The 17,880-nt window shown below is 40.2% G+C and overlaps 1 protein-coding gene across 5 annotated transcripts in view; it reads right to left on the bottom strand.

Annotated features, from left to right (window-relative positions):
- The window catches only part of NPHP1 (nephrocystin 1), a 63,117-nt gene that overhangs the window by 6,618 nt on the left and 38,619 nt on the right, over positions 1-17,880 (bottom strand). For 3 of the 5 annotated variants that reach the window (XM_019827602.3, XM_019827603.3, XM_011281167.4), the window contains exons 13-17: positions 17,253-17,363; positions 15,645-15,727; positions 12,638-12,714; positions 11,353-11,452; positions 2,617-2,729 (exon numbers count right to left, since the gene is read on the bottom strand). In XM_019827602.3, coding sequence (XP_019683161.3) covers positions 2,617-2,729; positions 11,353-11,452; positions 12,638-12,714; positions 15,645-15,727; positions 17,253-17,363 — 484 coding nt within the window. Of the gene's footprint in view, positions 1-2,616; positions 2,730-7,256; positions 8,333-11,352; positions 11,453-12,637; positions 12,715-15,644; positions 15,728-17,252; positions 17,364-17,880 lie in introns of those variants that run through there. The other 2 variants (XM_023251899.2, XM_019827604.3) reach the window with 2 other exon arrangements.

Raw genomic sequence — 17,880 nt, 5'->3', positions numbered from 1 at the left:
GATATACATATATACATATATGTATATATGAATATTATTCAGCCATAAAAAAGAATGAAATCTTGCCATTTGCAACAACATGGATGGACCTAAGGGTATAATGCTAAGTGAAATCAGTGAGAGAAAGACAAATACCATATGATTTCATTCGTATGTGGAATTTAAGAAACAAAACAGACAAAAAAAAAAAAAAGACACACCAAGAAATAGACTCTTAACTATAGATAACAAATGGATGATTACCAGAGGAAAGATGGGTGGGGGTATGAGTGAAATAGGTGAAGGGGATTAAGAATACACTTATGTGATGAGCACTGAGTAACATATAGAATTGTTGAATCCCTGGGGCGTCTGGGTGGCTCAGTCGGTTAAGTGTCTGACTTCAGATCAGGTCATGATCTTGTGGTCCATGAGTTTGAGCCTTGCATCAGGTTCTGTGCTGACAGCCTGAAGCCTGGAGCCTGCTTCGGATTCTGTGTCTCCCTCTCTCTCTGCCCCTAACCCACTCGCACTCTGTCTCTGTCTCTCTCAACACCATATACCTGAAACAATATAACACTGTATGTTAACTATCCTGGGGGGAAAAAAAGGAACCAATTAGGACGCACCCTGCTCTTGGAAGGCTGAGCAGGAACCAATAAGCATCAGGCTGCTTAGGCCTGACTTCAGTCCACCAGGCCATTCTTGAAATGGCCTGGGCAATGTATTCTACAATCTTGTGTCCTCAGTAAAGGGAAATCCTCCCTCTAGGTCTTATTAGCTTTACTCTGATGGTCAGATTCAAATGATGACAACGGTTCTGACTAACCTCCTTCCCAACAGAAAAGCTAATGAGCTTTATCCTCTCTTAGAAGTCATATCAATCCTCTCTAAAAGTCAGATCATTCAAGAAGTTTTGCTAAAGTCATCGAAATAAACTCACAGTCAAGTGATGACAAGAAAGCTTAAATTGTCCTTCCCTGGAGTTATAATTATTCCTTGAGAAATGGCGGGACTTCCCTAATTTTGAGTTCCATTTCTATCTACCTATCCAGGAGCTAAGTGTCTGGGAAAGGCCTCCTGTCTAACCATGAACTCCACCTGTCCATGAGAACTAAGCTATCATAGGGTCCTTCGTTTTGCTCACTCCGCTCCAGCCACACTGGCTTTCAACTGCGATCCCTCCAACACACTTGCATTGTCTTGCCTCAGGTCTTTAGACACGCTGGCCCCTCTGCCCAGACATGCAACCTGCCCCACACCTCTAACTCCTCTCTCAGGTCTTATCTTGAATATTACTCACCCAGAGACTTCCCTCAGGTCTTCCCAGTGTATGCTCTTGTTGGCTTTCCTCCTTCCTTTATTTTTATTTTTTATTTTAGAGAGAGAGTGTGAGTAGGGGGGAGGGGGGCAGAGGGAAAAAGAGAAAGAATCCAAAGCAAGCTCCACTTTCACCATGGAGCCCAACGCGGGGCTCAATTCCGTGACCCTGGGATCGTGACCTGAGCCGAAATCAATAGTCAGATGCTAAACCAACTGAGCCACCCAGGCACCCTGGCTTTCTTCCTTTAGAAACTTATTTCAGAAGGTCGAAAAGGATGATTCATGTAATTTTGCGTTTGAAGTCCGTCAGTCCACCAGGGGACGGATGCTCGTGCCTGTCTCATCCATCACTGGGCTCAGCACAGTGCCTGACATAGAGGAGGCCACTCAATACATATCTGCTTACTGATTTACTGAGTTCAAAGACTACTCATTAAAATTAAACTCTTTTTTTTAGAGGTAATTCTTATAACATGTATATCTCTTTATAAGTTCAATCATATGTGACAAGTCATTGATTTTTTAAAATTATTTTTTAACATTTTACTGGGAAAAAATTTCAAGCTTACAAAGAAGATAAAAGAATAGGGGCGCCTGGGTGGCACAGTCGGTTAAGCGTCCGACTTCAGCCAGGTCACGATCTCGCAGTCCGTGAGTTCGAGCCCCGCGTCAGGCTCTGGGCTGATGGCTCGGAGCCTGGAGCCTGTTTCCGATTCTGTGTCTCCCTCTCTCTCTGTCCCTCCCCCGTTCATGCTCTGTCTCTCTCTGTCCCAAAAATAAATAAACGTTGAAAAAAAAAAAGAATAAATAATAGAACATCTGAATACCTCTTTCCTATATTCAATTTTAACTAGTTTGTTGATATTTAAACATTGTGCATTAAGAACCAGTTATTCTGGGTGATTTCAGTCTCTTCCCAAAAAGATGATGTGCATATCAAACATGTGGTAAAAACAGATTATTCAAAACATTGAGGGGAAATGTGATTGTATCTGAGTTTTAGTATCTCAAATCTCCAGAATTTGTGTATGTGCTGTCGAAGCAAGCACATCAAATCTCCAGAATTTGTAATGTGAAAATATGCATATTGTAAAGAACAGAATATATACTGAACTAACATAGGGTACACACAGGTGCACAGTGGAGAACAATGCTTTGCATGTGAAGTAATTTATTGACATTGATGCTATTCTAAACATTTAATTCTGAATGCACCTTCAGAAGCAGAAGATAAAAGTTGGCATAGGTCACATTTACTCAAAGCATAGGTCACATTTACTCAAAGTACATGAGGAAATTGCAAAGACCTCTTACCAGCACTTTGCATGCTCATCCTGTCTTTCAGGAGTACATCTCCAAGAATTTGGCGATAAAATATCAACAAATGAATGGAACACATACTTCCAATTAATGTTTCTGGCAGTAAGCTGTTAAAGAAGAAAAACAAGCATTCATTAAATAAACCCCTACCATCCAACTTATGGTGTTTTTAAAATATGTATTTACTACTTTAATGGACAGTTCTAAGATTTGCTTCATTATTGGAAAAAAGATGTTAACAATTTTCAAGAAAATTTCCACTATAAGTTGCCCACGGTAAACTTCAGAAAACTAATGTTACACTTTCAAGCCTGAACTTGGTCTTGCCACTCTTGTATTTCCATTTTAGCACATATGCCCATGTTAAATGTTAAATAAAAAAGAAAAGTCATAAATTATGTGTTTTGGGAAGAAAGGGACTAGTCAGCTACAAGTTTTGACAAAGCCATGTGGCTACCCCTGCTGATGTGATGAATGAAAAGGAAACATGAGCTCAAACTGTTCATGTTGCTGGGTGGAATGTGGGAGGGTGTGACAGATCTGGACTGAATTCTGACTTTGCCTTCCTAGCTATGTGACTTTGGGTTAATTAATTATTCTCCTTGTGTTTTTGTTTCCTCACTTGTAGAATTCAGATAGTAATACCTCCATTTCCGATTACTCAAAGAATTAACATGAGACAAATGTGATGTGCTTAATGCAATGCCTCGCCATAGTAAGGGCTCAAAAACAGAAGAAAATTTAAATATTAATGTTACGTTTGTGTCAGTTTAAGATAGATTGTTATAACTTTAAACATGTAATATGTAATCTTCATGGTAACCACAAAGAAAAAAAATCTATAGAATATACACAAAGGAAATGAAAAGGTAATCAAAATGTGTCACTATAAAAAAAATCAATCAAACACAAAGGGAAGGTCTTAAAGGAGAAAATGAGGGACAACCCCCACACCCCCAGAGGATGTAAAAAAAACAAAAACAAATAACAAAATGGCAATACTAAGTCCTTCCCTATCAGTGATTACTTTAAATATAAATGGATTAAACTCCCTAATAAAAAGACACAGATTGGCAGAATGAATAGAAAAACAGGATCTAACTATATTCTATCTATACGAGACTCACTTTAGATCTATGGATGCTCAGAGGTTGAAAGTGAAAAGGATAGACAAAGATACTCCATGCCAATATTTAACAAAGGAGAGCAGGGGTGGTTATATTAATATCAGAAAAAATAGACTTTAAGCCGAAAAAACTTAAAAGAGACAAAGAAGGATATTAAAGAATGATAAAAGGGTCAATGCATCAAGAAGATATAACAATTATAAACATATGCAACAAACATTAGAGCTCCTAAACATACAAAGCAAACATCAACAAAATTGAAGAGAGAAATAGATCTATAACCACAGTAGGAGACTTTAATACACCACTTTCAATAAAGAATAAAACAACCAAAGGATCAATACAAAAATAGAAGACTTAACACTGTAGACCAACTGTAATGAAGACACATATAGAATCCCCTGCTCAGTAATACAGAGTACATATTTTTCTCAAAAGTACATGGGACATTCTCCAGGACAGATCTTATGTTAGGGTACTTATGAATCTTAATAATTTAAAAGACTGAAATCATATAAAGCACCTTTTTTTTTATCACAATGGAATGAAACTAGAAATAGCAGAAGGAAAACTAGAAAATTCGCAAATATGTGGAGATTAACCATCACACTCTTAAGCAATCACTGGCTCAAAGAAGAACTCACAAGGAAAGTTAGAAAATACCTTGAGACAAATAAAATGAAAGCACATCATACCCAAACTCATGAGATGCAGTGGAAAGAGTGCCAAGCTAAGAGGGAAAATATACAGCTATAAATGCTTCCATTAATTAAGAAGAAAGATCTTAAATCAACCACCTACCTTTAAACCTTAAAGAATTAGAAAAGAGAAATAAATCAAACCCAAAGGTAGCAACAGAAAAGAAATAATAAAGATTAGAGCAGGGATGAACAAAAAAGAGAAGAGAAAATAACAAAAGTCAATGAAGCAAGAGTTGGTTCTTTGCAAAGATCAACAAAATTGACAAACCTTTAGCTAGAGGACTAAGAAAAAAAGAAAAGACTCAAGTCACAAAATCAGAAATGAACAGAGATCTTACTACTGATTTTATAAAAATAAAAAAAGGATTATAAGACAGTACTATGAGTAATTGTATATCCACAAGTCGGATAATCTAGATGAAATGGACAAATTCCTAGAAACACAAAGCCTACCAGGGCTGAATGAGGAATAAATAGAAAATCTGAGATTGAATCAATAATCAAGGACCCCCCCCCAGGACCAGATGGCTTCACTGGTAAATTTTATCAAATAGTTAAAAAATCAATACCTATCCTTTTCAAAGTCTTCCAAAAAATTGAAAAGGAAGGAATACTTCCACACTCATGATCCGAAGCCAGTGTTATTCAGATACCAAAGCCAAAGATACATGAGAAAACTAGAGACGAAAATCCCTGATAAATATTGATGCAAAAATCCTCAACAAAAAACTAGCGAACAGGATTCAACAGCATGCTGAAAGGTTTATACACTATGAACAAGTGGGGTTTATTCCTGGGATGCAAGGGTGGGTCAACATTAAAAAGTCAGTCAATGTAATACACTACACATTAACAGAATGAAGGAAAAAACCCATATGATCTTCTCATTTGATGCTGAAAAAGAATTTGACAAAATTCAATACCTTTTCGTAATAAAAACACTCAACGATTCTAGGAATAGAAGAAAACTACTTCCACATAATAAAGGCCATATATGAAAATCCCACAGTTAACATCATATTCAATGGTGAAAGACCAAAAACTTTTTCTCTAAGATCAGGAACAAGACAAGGATGCCTGCTTTCACCACTTTTATTCAATACAATAGTGGAAGTCCTAGCTAGAGCCCCCGGCAAGAAAAAGAAATAAAAGTTATCCAAATTGGAAAGGAAGAAGTCAAATTATCTCTGTTCACAGACAACATGGTCTTATATGTAGAAAACCTTAAAGATTCCACAAAACACTGTTTGAATAAACAGATTCAGCAAAGTTATTGGATATAAATTCAGCATACATCAATTAGTCATGTTTCCACACACTAACAGCGAACAATTTGAAAAGTAAAACCAATTCCATATACAATAGCACCAAAAAGAAGAAAATACTTAAAAAAATAGAAACAAAATTTCAATATTATTTCAAAATAATAATCTGGAAACACGACAAGTGAGTACTTTATAATCCTGATGCATGACATACACTAAATGCTCACTGGGAATATACTGAGTACAAAGCTAACCTTAGAAGATATTCAAGAAAATGTTTTGAGCCATTCTAAATATACGTGTTCTAAATGTTATTTTTAGAAATACACGAACTCTGTCACTAAGCATAAAGAATGACCGCATAGGAAATCTTGAAAACCTTGCAAACAATGTCCTCTCTCAAGGAGGAAAATATTTTTGGGCTAAGAAGAACCACCCAGAGTCAAAAAAGAGATTTCAACTTTTGTAAATTAGTTCTTTTAGTTTCTAGAGTAAGTCTTTTAGAAGGAAGGGCCATCAATCCCAGAGGTAACACTCGGGCTTCCGGCCTGTCGGAAGAGAACAGAATGAATGTAACCCTTACGGTGGTGCTGGAGCAACGGATTCCCCAGGGGTAGCTGCATGGAATTGAACAAATATCCTTGGCCACTTCCTAACCCCTGAATTTCTAGAAACAGGCAAAAATGTAAGACAGGTTCTCTTACATTCACAGACAGCATTTGGTCTATAGAAACTGTTGCTTTCCGACCCCGCTACAATCCTCGTCTTACTGTCTGACCTGGATTGCAAAGACTGGCCACAAAGGCACCACATGCCTTCTCAGTGTTCGGCTGTGATTCCTTTTTTTAAAAAAAATTTTTTTTTTCAGCGTTTTTATTTATTTTTGGGACAGAGAGAGACAGAGCATGAACGGGGCAGGGGCAGAGAGAGAGGGAGACACAGAATCGGAAACAGGCTCCAGGCTCTGAGCCATCAGCCCAGAGCCCGACGCGGGGCTCGAACTCACGGACCGCGAGATCGTGACCTGGCTGAAGTCGGACGCTTAACCGACTGCGCCACCCAGGCGCCCCGTGGCTGTGATTCCTAAGGGTTGTTCCGCATCCTGCCCTCTGCTCTGTGGCCCATCTGGGCAGTGTCTCAGCTGCGTGCCCAAACCATGTCTCATGCCGAAGAACAGCCATTGATTTTGCTAGAGGAAGGGGTGGAACCTTCCTTCCATTTTTCCTGCTCCTCTCACGGAGCCGCCTGCTCTGTCTGGCTGGCATCACTTCCAGCCTGCTGTCGAGGCCTCCGTTCCTCCCACAGTGTGGGCACTCCTTTCCTTCTGGCACCTCCCCACAACACGAGGCAGCACTGCTGCACTTTATTAGTCCTCTTTAGGAAAATCCTCTGCTTTTCCCAAGCCCAAGACAAGCAGGAAGCTCTGAGCTACTAAGGTTGGCTAAGCTATAGAAGTGAAAACGTACTTCTGTCTCATCTCACCCGTCCGCCAGCAAACTCTGATGGCAGAAGGGCGATGCACGTAATAATGGGGCCCAGGCTGGTAGCACTATCATCTCATTTATTTTTAGAAACAGTACAATGGGAGTAAAGGAGAAAAAAAGATGGGATACATCAAAAAGGCACAGACAGACAAGTTTCCAGCAAATTTATACACATGCACCTAGCCTACTTCCACAGACGGGTATTTCTGGGCATCCTGAACTCACGCACTGGGGGTCTGGGTCTAAATTCAGGGCTTTCCCTCATCGGGGCCTTTGCCTAAATCACATCAGGTTAAAGTCCATCGAAAAACAGCTCCAAAATTAGAATGGCGAGACTTGGTGAAACTGAAGGATCTATTTGCTCCCTCTTTCATCTCATGCCGAGAGGGTCACGATGATTACAACTGTCCCCACAAAAGGAGTCCCATGGGCAGGATTCTGGGGCTCTTTGGTAAAAGAGATGCGTCTACATTGATTAATTTGCATTTCTGCTGACATCCAAAGGTACACACACGTAAGACTGCTTGCTGGCTGGTGAGAGGGCAGTAGGAAGCCGACTCGCAAGGGCACTGGGTAAAACTGGGCAGGAAGGCAAACTCTCACTGGGCTTCCCAACCTTGGGTCTGTGTGCTCTGTAGTATGTCCCTAGGCATACTGTTAAAAGCTTCGGTCTTTTCTCCTTTCAGCAGGGGAGTCTGGCTAAACAAAGGTGGAGTTCTTTAAGCACCAAGGGGGTGGGGACAGAGGTGGAATGTACTTTTGAAGGAGAGGAGGAGGGCTGTTGGCACCGTTACTTGCTTCCTCTCCCATCCACTGAAGATGGCGGTCAGGGGAGGAAAGGGGACTGAGATGGATCGGTCCCGCCTCAGTCTCCACCTCTGTGCAGGCTCAGAGCAGAAATGCCCCAAAGCTCCTATGCTGGTTCCCAGTCTCTCACCACAGACCCCCAGCACAGCTGACACACAGCCCGGTGGGGACCTCTGGATTCTCTGTGCCCATGGCCCGGTCTCTACGAGAATCGGCTGAGCCTAGGCTGCACCAGCCCACACTTGACACTACTGGGCACACTTATTTCCGGATCATGCGGAGTGGAGTGGCAATTCAAGACGGTGCTCAGGTCCCTCTCTTGAGCTCTGGGAGAAGAGAAGAGCACACGCGCAGTCAAGGGTGGGGGAGGCTGGGAACAGTGGGAGGCAGAGCAGAGCTCCCGAGAAGTACACTTTTATACTAGCAGGAAGATTTCTACTTTGAAATTCTTTAGCAAACATGTTTTAAGCTCCTACTGGGTGCTGAAATCAAACAAGCATCTTAGCTCCTGGGGCCTGGAGGGCAAGGACTCAGGACCCTTCTTTGAGAACCAGCAAATGAAGAACGCTCATTGCTTTGGAAGCATGGGCCTGCTTACCTGACCTCCGCACCGCCCAGTCAGATCTGATCTCTAGATTGTAAAAAGTATCTTGGAACCCGTATTTGGGGCCAAAGCAACACTATTAAGAGCTGTAGTTGAAAGATATGCTTGGGAGTGCTTGGGGACTGTTGGAGGCTTACCAATGAGATGAGAAGAGGAAGGCTGAAGAAGCAGGAAGAATGAAGCCCAACAGGATTTTGGCTTTTCTTTTACAAAGACTGCTACTGTGCTTTTTTTTTTTTTTTAATCTTGAAAAATAGCAATTTTCCAAGGAAAGATTGACCAAAAAAGGGAATCTACAGGCTCCATAAACATCCAGGGGGGGGAAAAAAATCAAGAGAATGAATAATGTCCACGAACACATTATTAATGGTTATTGAAAGATTTAACTGTTAACAGTAGAATTATAAAACACATTTCAGGGGCGCCTGGGTGGCTCCGTCGGTTAAGCGTCCGACTTCGGCCCAGATCATGATCTTGCAGTCTGTGGGTTCGAGCCCTGCATCGGGCTCTGTGCTGACAATTCAGAGCCTGGAGCCTGTTTCAGATTCTGTGTCTCCCTCTCTCTCTGATCCTCCCCTGTTCATGCTCTGTCTCTCTCTGTCTCAAAAATGAATAAATGTTAAAAAAAAATTTAAACACATTTCAGTATCAGATATAAGAACATGGAATATTTAAACTAAGGGCATGATCCAGAATGAGAAAACAACAATTCAGAAGGCTATGCCAACTTTTCATCTATCACTCTGTTTCTTGATAATCAGCAAGTAAGAGGCAAGTCATGGTGGGGCAGGTCAACTTTACCAGCTTCTCTTCCCAGGCCTCGCTGTTCCCTTCCAGCCCTCTGGTGTACCCTGTGCCCTCTGTGTTAAGTTCCCTTTCTCCACCGCTGCCTATCTTCACATGTGCACCTCTCCAGTCCTTCAAAGCCTATTTCAACCCCCGCTCTGATCTTACCAGCTACATAGCACATTTTTATTTGAACAAATTTTATAACACAATACCATGTACCTGGCATTATATTTGCATTTACCTATCTGTAAGATAATAACAGTAAATAATTATAGTTAACACTTACTGTGTTTTACTATGTGCCATATATTATGAAAACAATCTGTTTTATTTACTTTTTTTTCATTAAACCTCATTATAGCTTTATGGAGTTGATACTATTATGCCCATTGAAAAGATGTAGATATGGGGATCCTGAGAGAGATGGTTAAATGACTTGTCCAAGAGGTTACTGAGTTAGAAGGTGATAGATCTGGGAACCTACTAGTATAAAAGCTCCCTGAAATAAGTGAAAAGGATTGAGAGTACACTTGTGATGAGCACTGAGTAATTAATGTATGGAAGTGCTGAATCACTGTATTGTATACCTGAAAGTAATACAACACTGTAAGTTAATTACTGGAATAAAAAAAAAATCTAAAAAGGGCTCTATAAGTCAATGAAAGAAAATTAACTAAAAAATAAAACAAATTTAAAAAGCCTACCTAAAGAAAATGCAAATTAAAACCACTATGAGATCCCATTACTTATTAAAATGGCCAAAATGAAAAAAATTGATTAATACCAAGAATATGAGTAATTGGAACTTTTTTTTTAATTTTTTTTTTTCAACGTTTATTTATTCTTGGGACAGAGAGAGACAGAGCATGAACAGGGGAGGGGCAGAGAGAGAGGGAGACACAGAATCGGAAACAGGTTCCAGGCTCTGAGCCATCAGCCCAGAGCCTGACGCAGGGCTCGAACTCACAGACCGCGAGATCGTGACCTGAGCCGAAGTCGGACGCTTAACCGACTGCGCCACCCAGGCGCTCCGAGTAATTGGAACTTTTGTACATTGCTGCAGAGAGTGTAAAATGCTATAGTCATTTTGGAAGAGTTTGGAAGTTTCTTGTAAAATTAAAAAGACACCCAGGAATCCTGCACCTAGGTATTTATACCGCTGAGAAATAGTTTATGTCCACACACAAAAGCCTCATCTGCAAATATTTAGAGCAGCTTTATTCATAAATGCCCAAACTTAGAAACAACCCAGATATCTGTCAATTAGTGATTGGATAAATGCATTGCGGTATATCTATCAAATGGAATACACTATTTAGAACAAAAAAACAAACCTCTGATACAAACTTCTAATAATATGGATGACACCCTCAAATGCACTATGCTGGGTGAAGGAAGCCAGACTCAGAAGGTTACACACTGTGTGACTCCATTTGTATGACATTCTGGAAAAGGCAAAACTCCCGGGAAAAAAAAACAGATGAGTGGCTGCCTGAGGCTGAGGCTAGGGAGCTGACCACAAAGGAGAGAGCTGTTCAGAGAGATGGGAATATTCTCCACCTTGGTTGTGGTGGTAGTTACATGAGAGTATACACTGGTCAAGATTCAAAGAACTGGAAACCAAAAAAGGCAAATTTTATGGCATATAAATCATACCTCAGCTAACCTGACATAAAAAAAAGTTCCCTAATGATAAGATCAAGGATGGCAAGCCCCATTTAGCCAAGTTTCTATACTATTTCTGACCAAATGTCTCACTTGAGCTACTAGTAAACAAAAAGTGAGATGATTTGAATTTATTACCATTCTATTTCCCTACTGATCTTGGCAGACAAATTAATGAGGGAAAAAATAACCAACGAAAGGTGACCAGGAAGGAGGAGAAGCTGAAAGCAAGACGGTCTAGAAATTCTGAAGGACCTCAAGTTACTGGCCAGGTAAGTGGGGACCAACCTTAGTAAGTTTCTTGATCTTCTGTTCGAAGATCTCAGTTTTACTAGGAGTTGAGGCTGCCTTCTCATCATCATCATCTGATGGAAAACATTCCCATGTGCTTTAAAAAAAAAATAGAAAATAAATGTCAAAGCTTTAAGTGCTTGGGACAGTAAGTATAATAAAACAAAGTACCTTTTATACTAAAACAAAAATTTGGGGTAATAAATAATAATTGTACGAAGAGCAGGAGTCCCTCACATACCCTAACTGAGCCGATGAAGAGAGAAAGCATGGCATTGAAGCCTACCGACCTCCCTAATGGCACCTGACTGGCGTCTGTAGCTGCCACTCCATCGGGGGCTTGGACAGCATCGTCGCTGCCAGATTACAAAGGGAAAAAGGAAAGTTAAAAAGCATGACTGTCTCTAGGTAGAACCTACTGCGTCCCAGGTCTCAAACCCCTTCCTGTGCCAAGAAGGTGGGGCTGTGGTGCTGTCAGGGCAGCGGCAATGCCGTGTGGTCCGAGTCGTGAAACAAGGACAGAGACGTCTAAGAAGCAAACGGGGAGTTTCAAATCTGTCAGGAGCTGAGCTCCACGAGGCAAGGGCCCTATCTGTCCTACTCTCCATTTTACCATCATCGAGCACGGTGCCCGGTCAATGAATATTTTTAAAAAACGCTCGATATTTTTGGAAGGTGACGTGGCATGTTACGACCACAATTTGAAATATCTGTGTCTTTCAACCTAGCGATAGGCAACCTCCGAATTAGCCTCTTCTATGAATTCTGTTGGCGGTCACCAGCATCAGTCCAGTGTTCAATGAGAAGGCACTGAATTAACGAAGGGTCCTCATGCTTTCTCATTTCCTACATTAGAGTCTCATATGTGCCACCAAGAAAATTAGCACTTAGGAAAATGATTAGGATCTTACTATCAAATGACTTATTCTTAAAAAAATTTTTTTTTCAACGTTTATTTATTTTTGGGACAGAGAGAGGCAGAGCATGAATGGGGGAGGGGCAGAGAGAGAGGGAGACACAGAATCGGAAACAGGCTCCAGGCTCTGAGCCATCAGCCCAGAGCCTGATGCGGGGCTCGAACTCACGGACCACGAGATCGTGACCTGGCTGAAGTCGGACGCTTAACCGACCACGCCACCCAGGTGCCCCTCAAATGACTTATTCTTAAAAATGTGAACTCAAGTGAAGAATGCTACGCTTATTAGAATATAGCCCCCCTTGCTGATGCATCTTCTGTTTACTTTGCAAGGAAAGGAGAGAAAGCGACGCCTAAGAGCTGTACCTTTTCTGGATACCGAAGGGTCCACTTCAACACCTTTTTCATAAGGGGTGCCACCATTCAAGAAGAGTTCATACGTTCTACAAAAGAATAGCAAACCACGTGTTTCCATTTTAAAACACTGAAGTTCATGGTGAAAGATTTTTTTAGGGCAGATCAATTCACAGACATTTGATTTGTCTCATTGCTAAACGAGAATGAAAGTTGTTGATTCCTCTATGAAGTATTATCTCAGTAAATAAAGTTTCTTTTGTTTTCAAATTTAAAAAAAAGTTTACTTATTTTTGAGAGAGACAGAGAGAGAGAAAGAGCACGAGTGAGGGAGAGGCAGAGAGAGAGGGAGACACAGAATCCGAAGCAGGATCCAGCAGAGCCTGACGCAGAGCTCAAACCCACAAACCGTGAGATCACAAAGTCAGACGCTTAACTGAATGAGCCACCCAGGTGCCCCAAGCTTTTTTCTTAACTTTGAACTGTAGAAAATACATTTTCCCACATTAACATGAGAAAGATTAATTGATGCCGTTAAAGTGTCTTCACTTTAGTGACTTCTGCTAATGAATGTATCAGTGATATATTTTTGAATGTTATTTTTCAAATGTTTACACGGCATAGAAATGGTAAGTAAAAAAAACAAAAGAATCCCTCCCTATCCTGTCCCCTCTAGTCTGGTAAGGCCCTTGTCCTAGGTTTTTCTATGCAAACGCAAACAAATATATATATACACAGTAAAGCTCTAAACTGACACGTTTCTCTTTAAGTTGCATACTACCTAAGTGTAGAAAGTAGAAGATAAAAGCCTTCTTTCATCCCATGGCACTGCCTCCCTAGTCCTGTTCCTCCGAGGCAACCCGCCCACATATCCACACAAACACAGCTTTCCATGAATAAAAGTGGAGCCGCAGCACGCATACTATTCTGCAACTTGCTTTGTCCATGTAATGATACATATGCAAAATGTTTCTGTATCAGTACATAGGCTTCTACCTCATTTAGAAAAATAGCCGTGACTTCGCTTTAGAAAGATGGAATAGACACACTTCTCTCTCCTAACTAGGTACAACTAAAAACCTTTGACATTCTTAAAGACATTTTTTTTTTTTAAATCACAAGAAGCCTGGGCTCTTACATTCTCTGAGGGGGTGCCCCTCCCCTTACCACTAGGGTGATGTCAGAGAAGTGGAATCTGGACTTTTACCTCTGCCCTGTGGTAAAGAGGCCGTGCCCACCCCTGGATGTAAGTAGAAGCCACAGAAGGCAGGGAGCATTATCTGACTTAATCCTCACAATAACCCTCTGGCGTAGGAACTATTATAATCTCCCATTTTATTTTTTTTATTTTTTTTATTTTTTTAAATTTTTGTTTAAGGTTTACTATTTATTTATTAAAAAAATTTTTTTTTAACATTTATTTATTTTTGAGACAGAGAGAGAGAGAGAGAGAGAGAGCATGAACAGGGGAGGGTCAGAGAAAGAGGGAGACACAGAATCTGAGCCAGGCTCCAGGCTCTGAGCTGTCAGCATAGAGCCCGATGCGGGGCTCGAACTCATGGACCGCGAGATCATGACCTGAGCCGAAGTCCGACGCTTAACCGACTGAGCCACCCAGGCACCCCAAGGTTTATTTATTTTTGAGACACAGAGAGACAGAGCATGAACGGGGGAGGGTTAGAGAGAAAGGGAGACACAGAATCCAAAGCAGGCTCCGGGCTCTGAGCTGTCCACACAGAGCCCAACGCAGGGCTTGAACTCCTGGACCGTGAGATCATGACCTGAGCCGAAGTCCGACGCTTAACCGACGGAGCCACCCAGGCGCCCCTATAATCTCCCATTTTAAAGATAGAGGAAATTGAGGTTTGCACACATTAAAGAGCCTGGAACCTGGCTTACAGTTACACAGACAGAGCCAGGACGAGAGCCCTGAATTTTACAATTCCAAGCCTTGGATCTTAATCACCATCCTGATGACTGCCAATTTGTATCTCCTCTGTGAATTTCTTATTTATATCCTAGACTTAGATTCTTTTGTGCCCATTTAAAAATTTGAATTGTCTTTCCTACTCATTTTTTAGAGCCCTTTTTATATTAGCGATAATAATTTGTTATGTATAATATTGTAAATGTTTGGTTTTTTGTTTTTTGTCTTTTGGTCTTAAGTTTTGAATTCGTTTATAGTGATTGCCATTACGCTTTCAACGTATCACCTTTAGAATAAAGGTGGGGGTGCCTGGATGGCTGAGTCAGGTAAGCGTCCGACTGCAGCTCATATCATGTTTCATGATTCGTGAGTTCGAGCCCCACATTGGACTCTGCATGGACAGTGCCAAGCCTGCTTGGGATTCTCTTTCTCTCTCCTTCTCTCTCTGCCCCTCCCCCACTTGCACTATCTCTCAAAATATCTAAATAAACTTAAAAAAAAAAAAAAAGAAGAAGAAGAAAGGTGGAGTCACAGATACCCTGGGGACCCTGGACTTCGCTTTCCCACTCTTTGGAGAGAATTAGGTTCTGTTTCAGCACTGTGAAATGTGCTAATAGAAAATTACTGAAAAAATATTTTCAGCAGAGAGTAAAATCTTTTAGTTTTTATTTTTTACAATTTTTTTAATGTTTATTTACTTTTGAGAGAGAGTGAGTTGGGGAGGGGCAGAGAGGGGGAGATAAATGATCCAAAGCAGGCTCCGCACGGACAGCAAAGAGCCTGATGCGGGGCTCAAACTCACAAACCGCGAGGTCATGACCTGAGCTGAAGTCAGACACTTAATCCACGGAGCCAGGAGCCCCTCAACATCTTTTAAAATACTTGTTCTATAAGAGACCTTTCTTCCTGACCCTGCGCATGCTGTTTTCATACACTACTTCAAAGCACATTACAATCAACATTAAAAGCCCTCTCCCCACAAATTTTTGAAATGCTAACAGAATGTACACTCTGCAAACCTAAGGTATGCAGATTCTAAACGATGAATTTCTACAAAATTACTCATTTGGAAGGAATATACAGCCGACTTACTTTGCTGGAATAGGAATTCCACTGGCATCAAAAAGTTTAAGAAACACCCAGCCACAACTTAACTCTCCTCTTTCACCGGTTGACTAGGAAATAAAAAGGCATACAAAACTGAATGTCTGAGCCAGTCCAGTTTAAAAGCACATACTAAGTCCTTTACAGGGAACAAAATTAGCATTCACTTTTAGAAATAAACAATTCCTCCCAAGAAAATAACGTGAAACACGGTGGGTCCCATTTTCCTTGTGGGCCAGATGGCAAAGGCAGTTGTATAAAGGAAAGATCCTCTCTTGTCGAATCACTTTTGAAAATCCCCAAAGCCTGAAGATGTGGAAAGTGTTGCTACTGTTTCTTGAGTGATACAAATATTTTGCGGAATGATCTAAATCACAACACTACACCGGATTTGAGCTTCGTCTCAGTGAGAGATGAAATGCACACATTCAGTCATTTTTAATTTTGTAATCATCGGTTAGAACTTTGCCTCCACTGTCAGCTGCTGAAGGCCACTGGGGACTTGCTTGGGGGCCCTGCTTCCCTCTCCTGTCCTACCCACCCACAACACATATGGATGAATTTGCCTTAAAGAAATGAAAGCGTGGTGTAATATTATTAATATAGTAACAGCTGGTTCTCCGAGTTACCTTGAGGCCTAGTATCTATACTATACCTACCAAGGTACTATTAGAGTGTGGAGACATTTAATTTACTATCACATGAAATCAGTGAAGGGAATTATGGGCACGCTTATCGTGATGAGCACTGAACAATGTACAGAAACTGCTGAATCACTGTATTGTACACCTGAAACTAATATAACACTATATGTGAACTACACTAGAATTAAAATGAAAAACTTAATAGAAAAGTAAATTACTATCACAGACCCACACCCACTGGTTCAATCGTTTATGTGACATAATCCAAGGTTCTGTCGTTCCCTTTATAAAAATTACCACTCTGGCAGGTCCTTTAATGGGAACTGTCAGCCACAAGGTTAAGTGCCACCCCTGACCCTCTAGGACAAGGTAAAACACTGCTGGAATGCCACTGAACATGTCTTATCGCTTTCTGAAAAGTCTCATCCTTTTCAAACCTTGATTCCTTAAAAGCACTGGAGTACATTTACTCAGGCTAGAAATATATACAGTTTTATTGTAAATGCTACTGAAAAAGCAGCGGTATATATATATATATATATATATACACCATATATATATATATATATATATATACACCATATATATATATACACACCATATATATATATATATACCATATATATATATATACACACCATATATATATATACCATATATATATATACATACCATATATATATATATACCATATATATATATACACACCATATATATATATATACCATATATATATATACCATATATATATATACCATATATATACACACACACACACACACCATATATATATATATATATATATATATATATATATATATATATACCACCATTGCCATTCCTTGAGAGATTAAAATTCTATTACACATAAACACCTCAACTATTTTACTTGTAAATGCTTTTTTTAAAACTTCTCTTAACATTAGAAAGCTTTATCTTTCAACTGACATACATTGCGAATATAAGAAATTCCAAGTTCAAATAATATTCCAAGATCTGGAGATGAAGAATTGGATCTGATAAAACAATCACCATCAAGCAAGCATGGCAAGATGCCTGTGACCTGAAATAATGAAGAAAACGAAGTTACTACTAAAAATTTAAAATGGGAGGGAGGTTTCAGCTTTACTCATCTGTACACAGTTTACACATTTGCATCACAATAATGGTCTTTTAAAGGAAACAAGAACCAAATGGATTGGACCCATCAAGGATTTCAAGTTTAAAAAATGTAATTGTTGTGTTGAAGGGAAATAACCTTTACCTTCACTTGCTCTTTGCTTAGAGTAGAGGCTATTGTGAAACAAGTACTGTTACCCAGGTCCTCAGAGGTGTTATAAAAATAATTTGCATACATAATAAGATATTTATATAGATCATTGTTCTTTGTAAACAGAACTAAAATCGAAGACTTCATGCAAACATTTGCTCAACTTTCCCGAGGTGGGCCTTACATATTTTCCTTGTTTGCTCATTCCTTTCCTTCTCTCTGGACAACCACATCCCTCTGTCTTGCCTATAAAATCCTCTCCATCCCTGAAGGCCTAGTTTCTCTTCTACAAAACCTTCCCTGAGCCTGA

This window comes from Felis catus, chromosome A3, assembly GCF_018350175.1.
Source record: "Felis catus isolate Fca126 chromosome A3, F.catus_Fca126_mat1.0, whole genome shotgun sequence".
NCBI lineage: Eukaryota > Metazoa > Chordata > Mammalia > Carnivora > Felidae > Felis > Felis catus.
The sequence above is the reverse complement of the archived record's forward strand: the minus strand, read 5'-3'. Positions and strand labels throughout refer to the sequence as shown.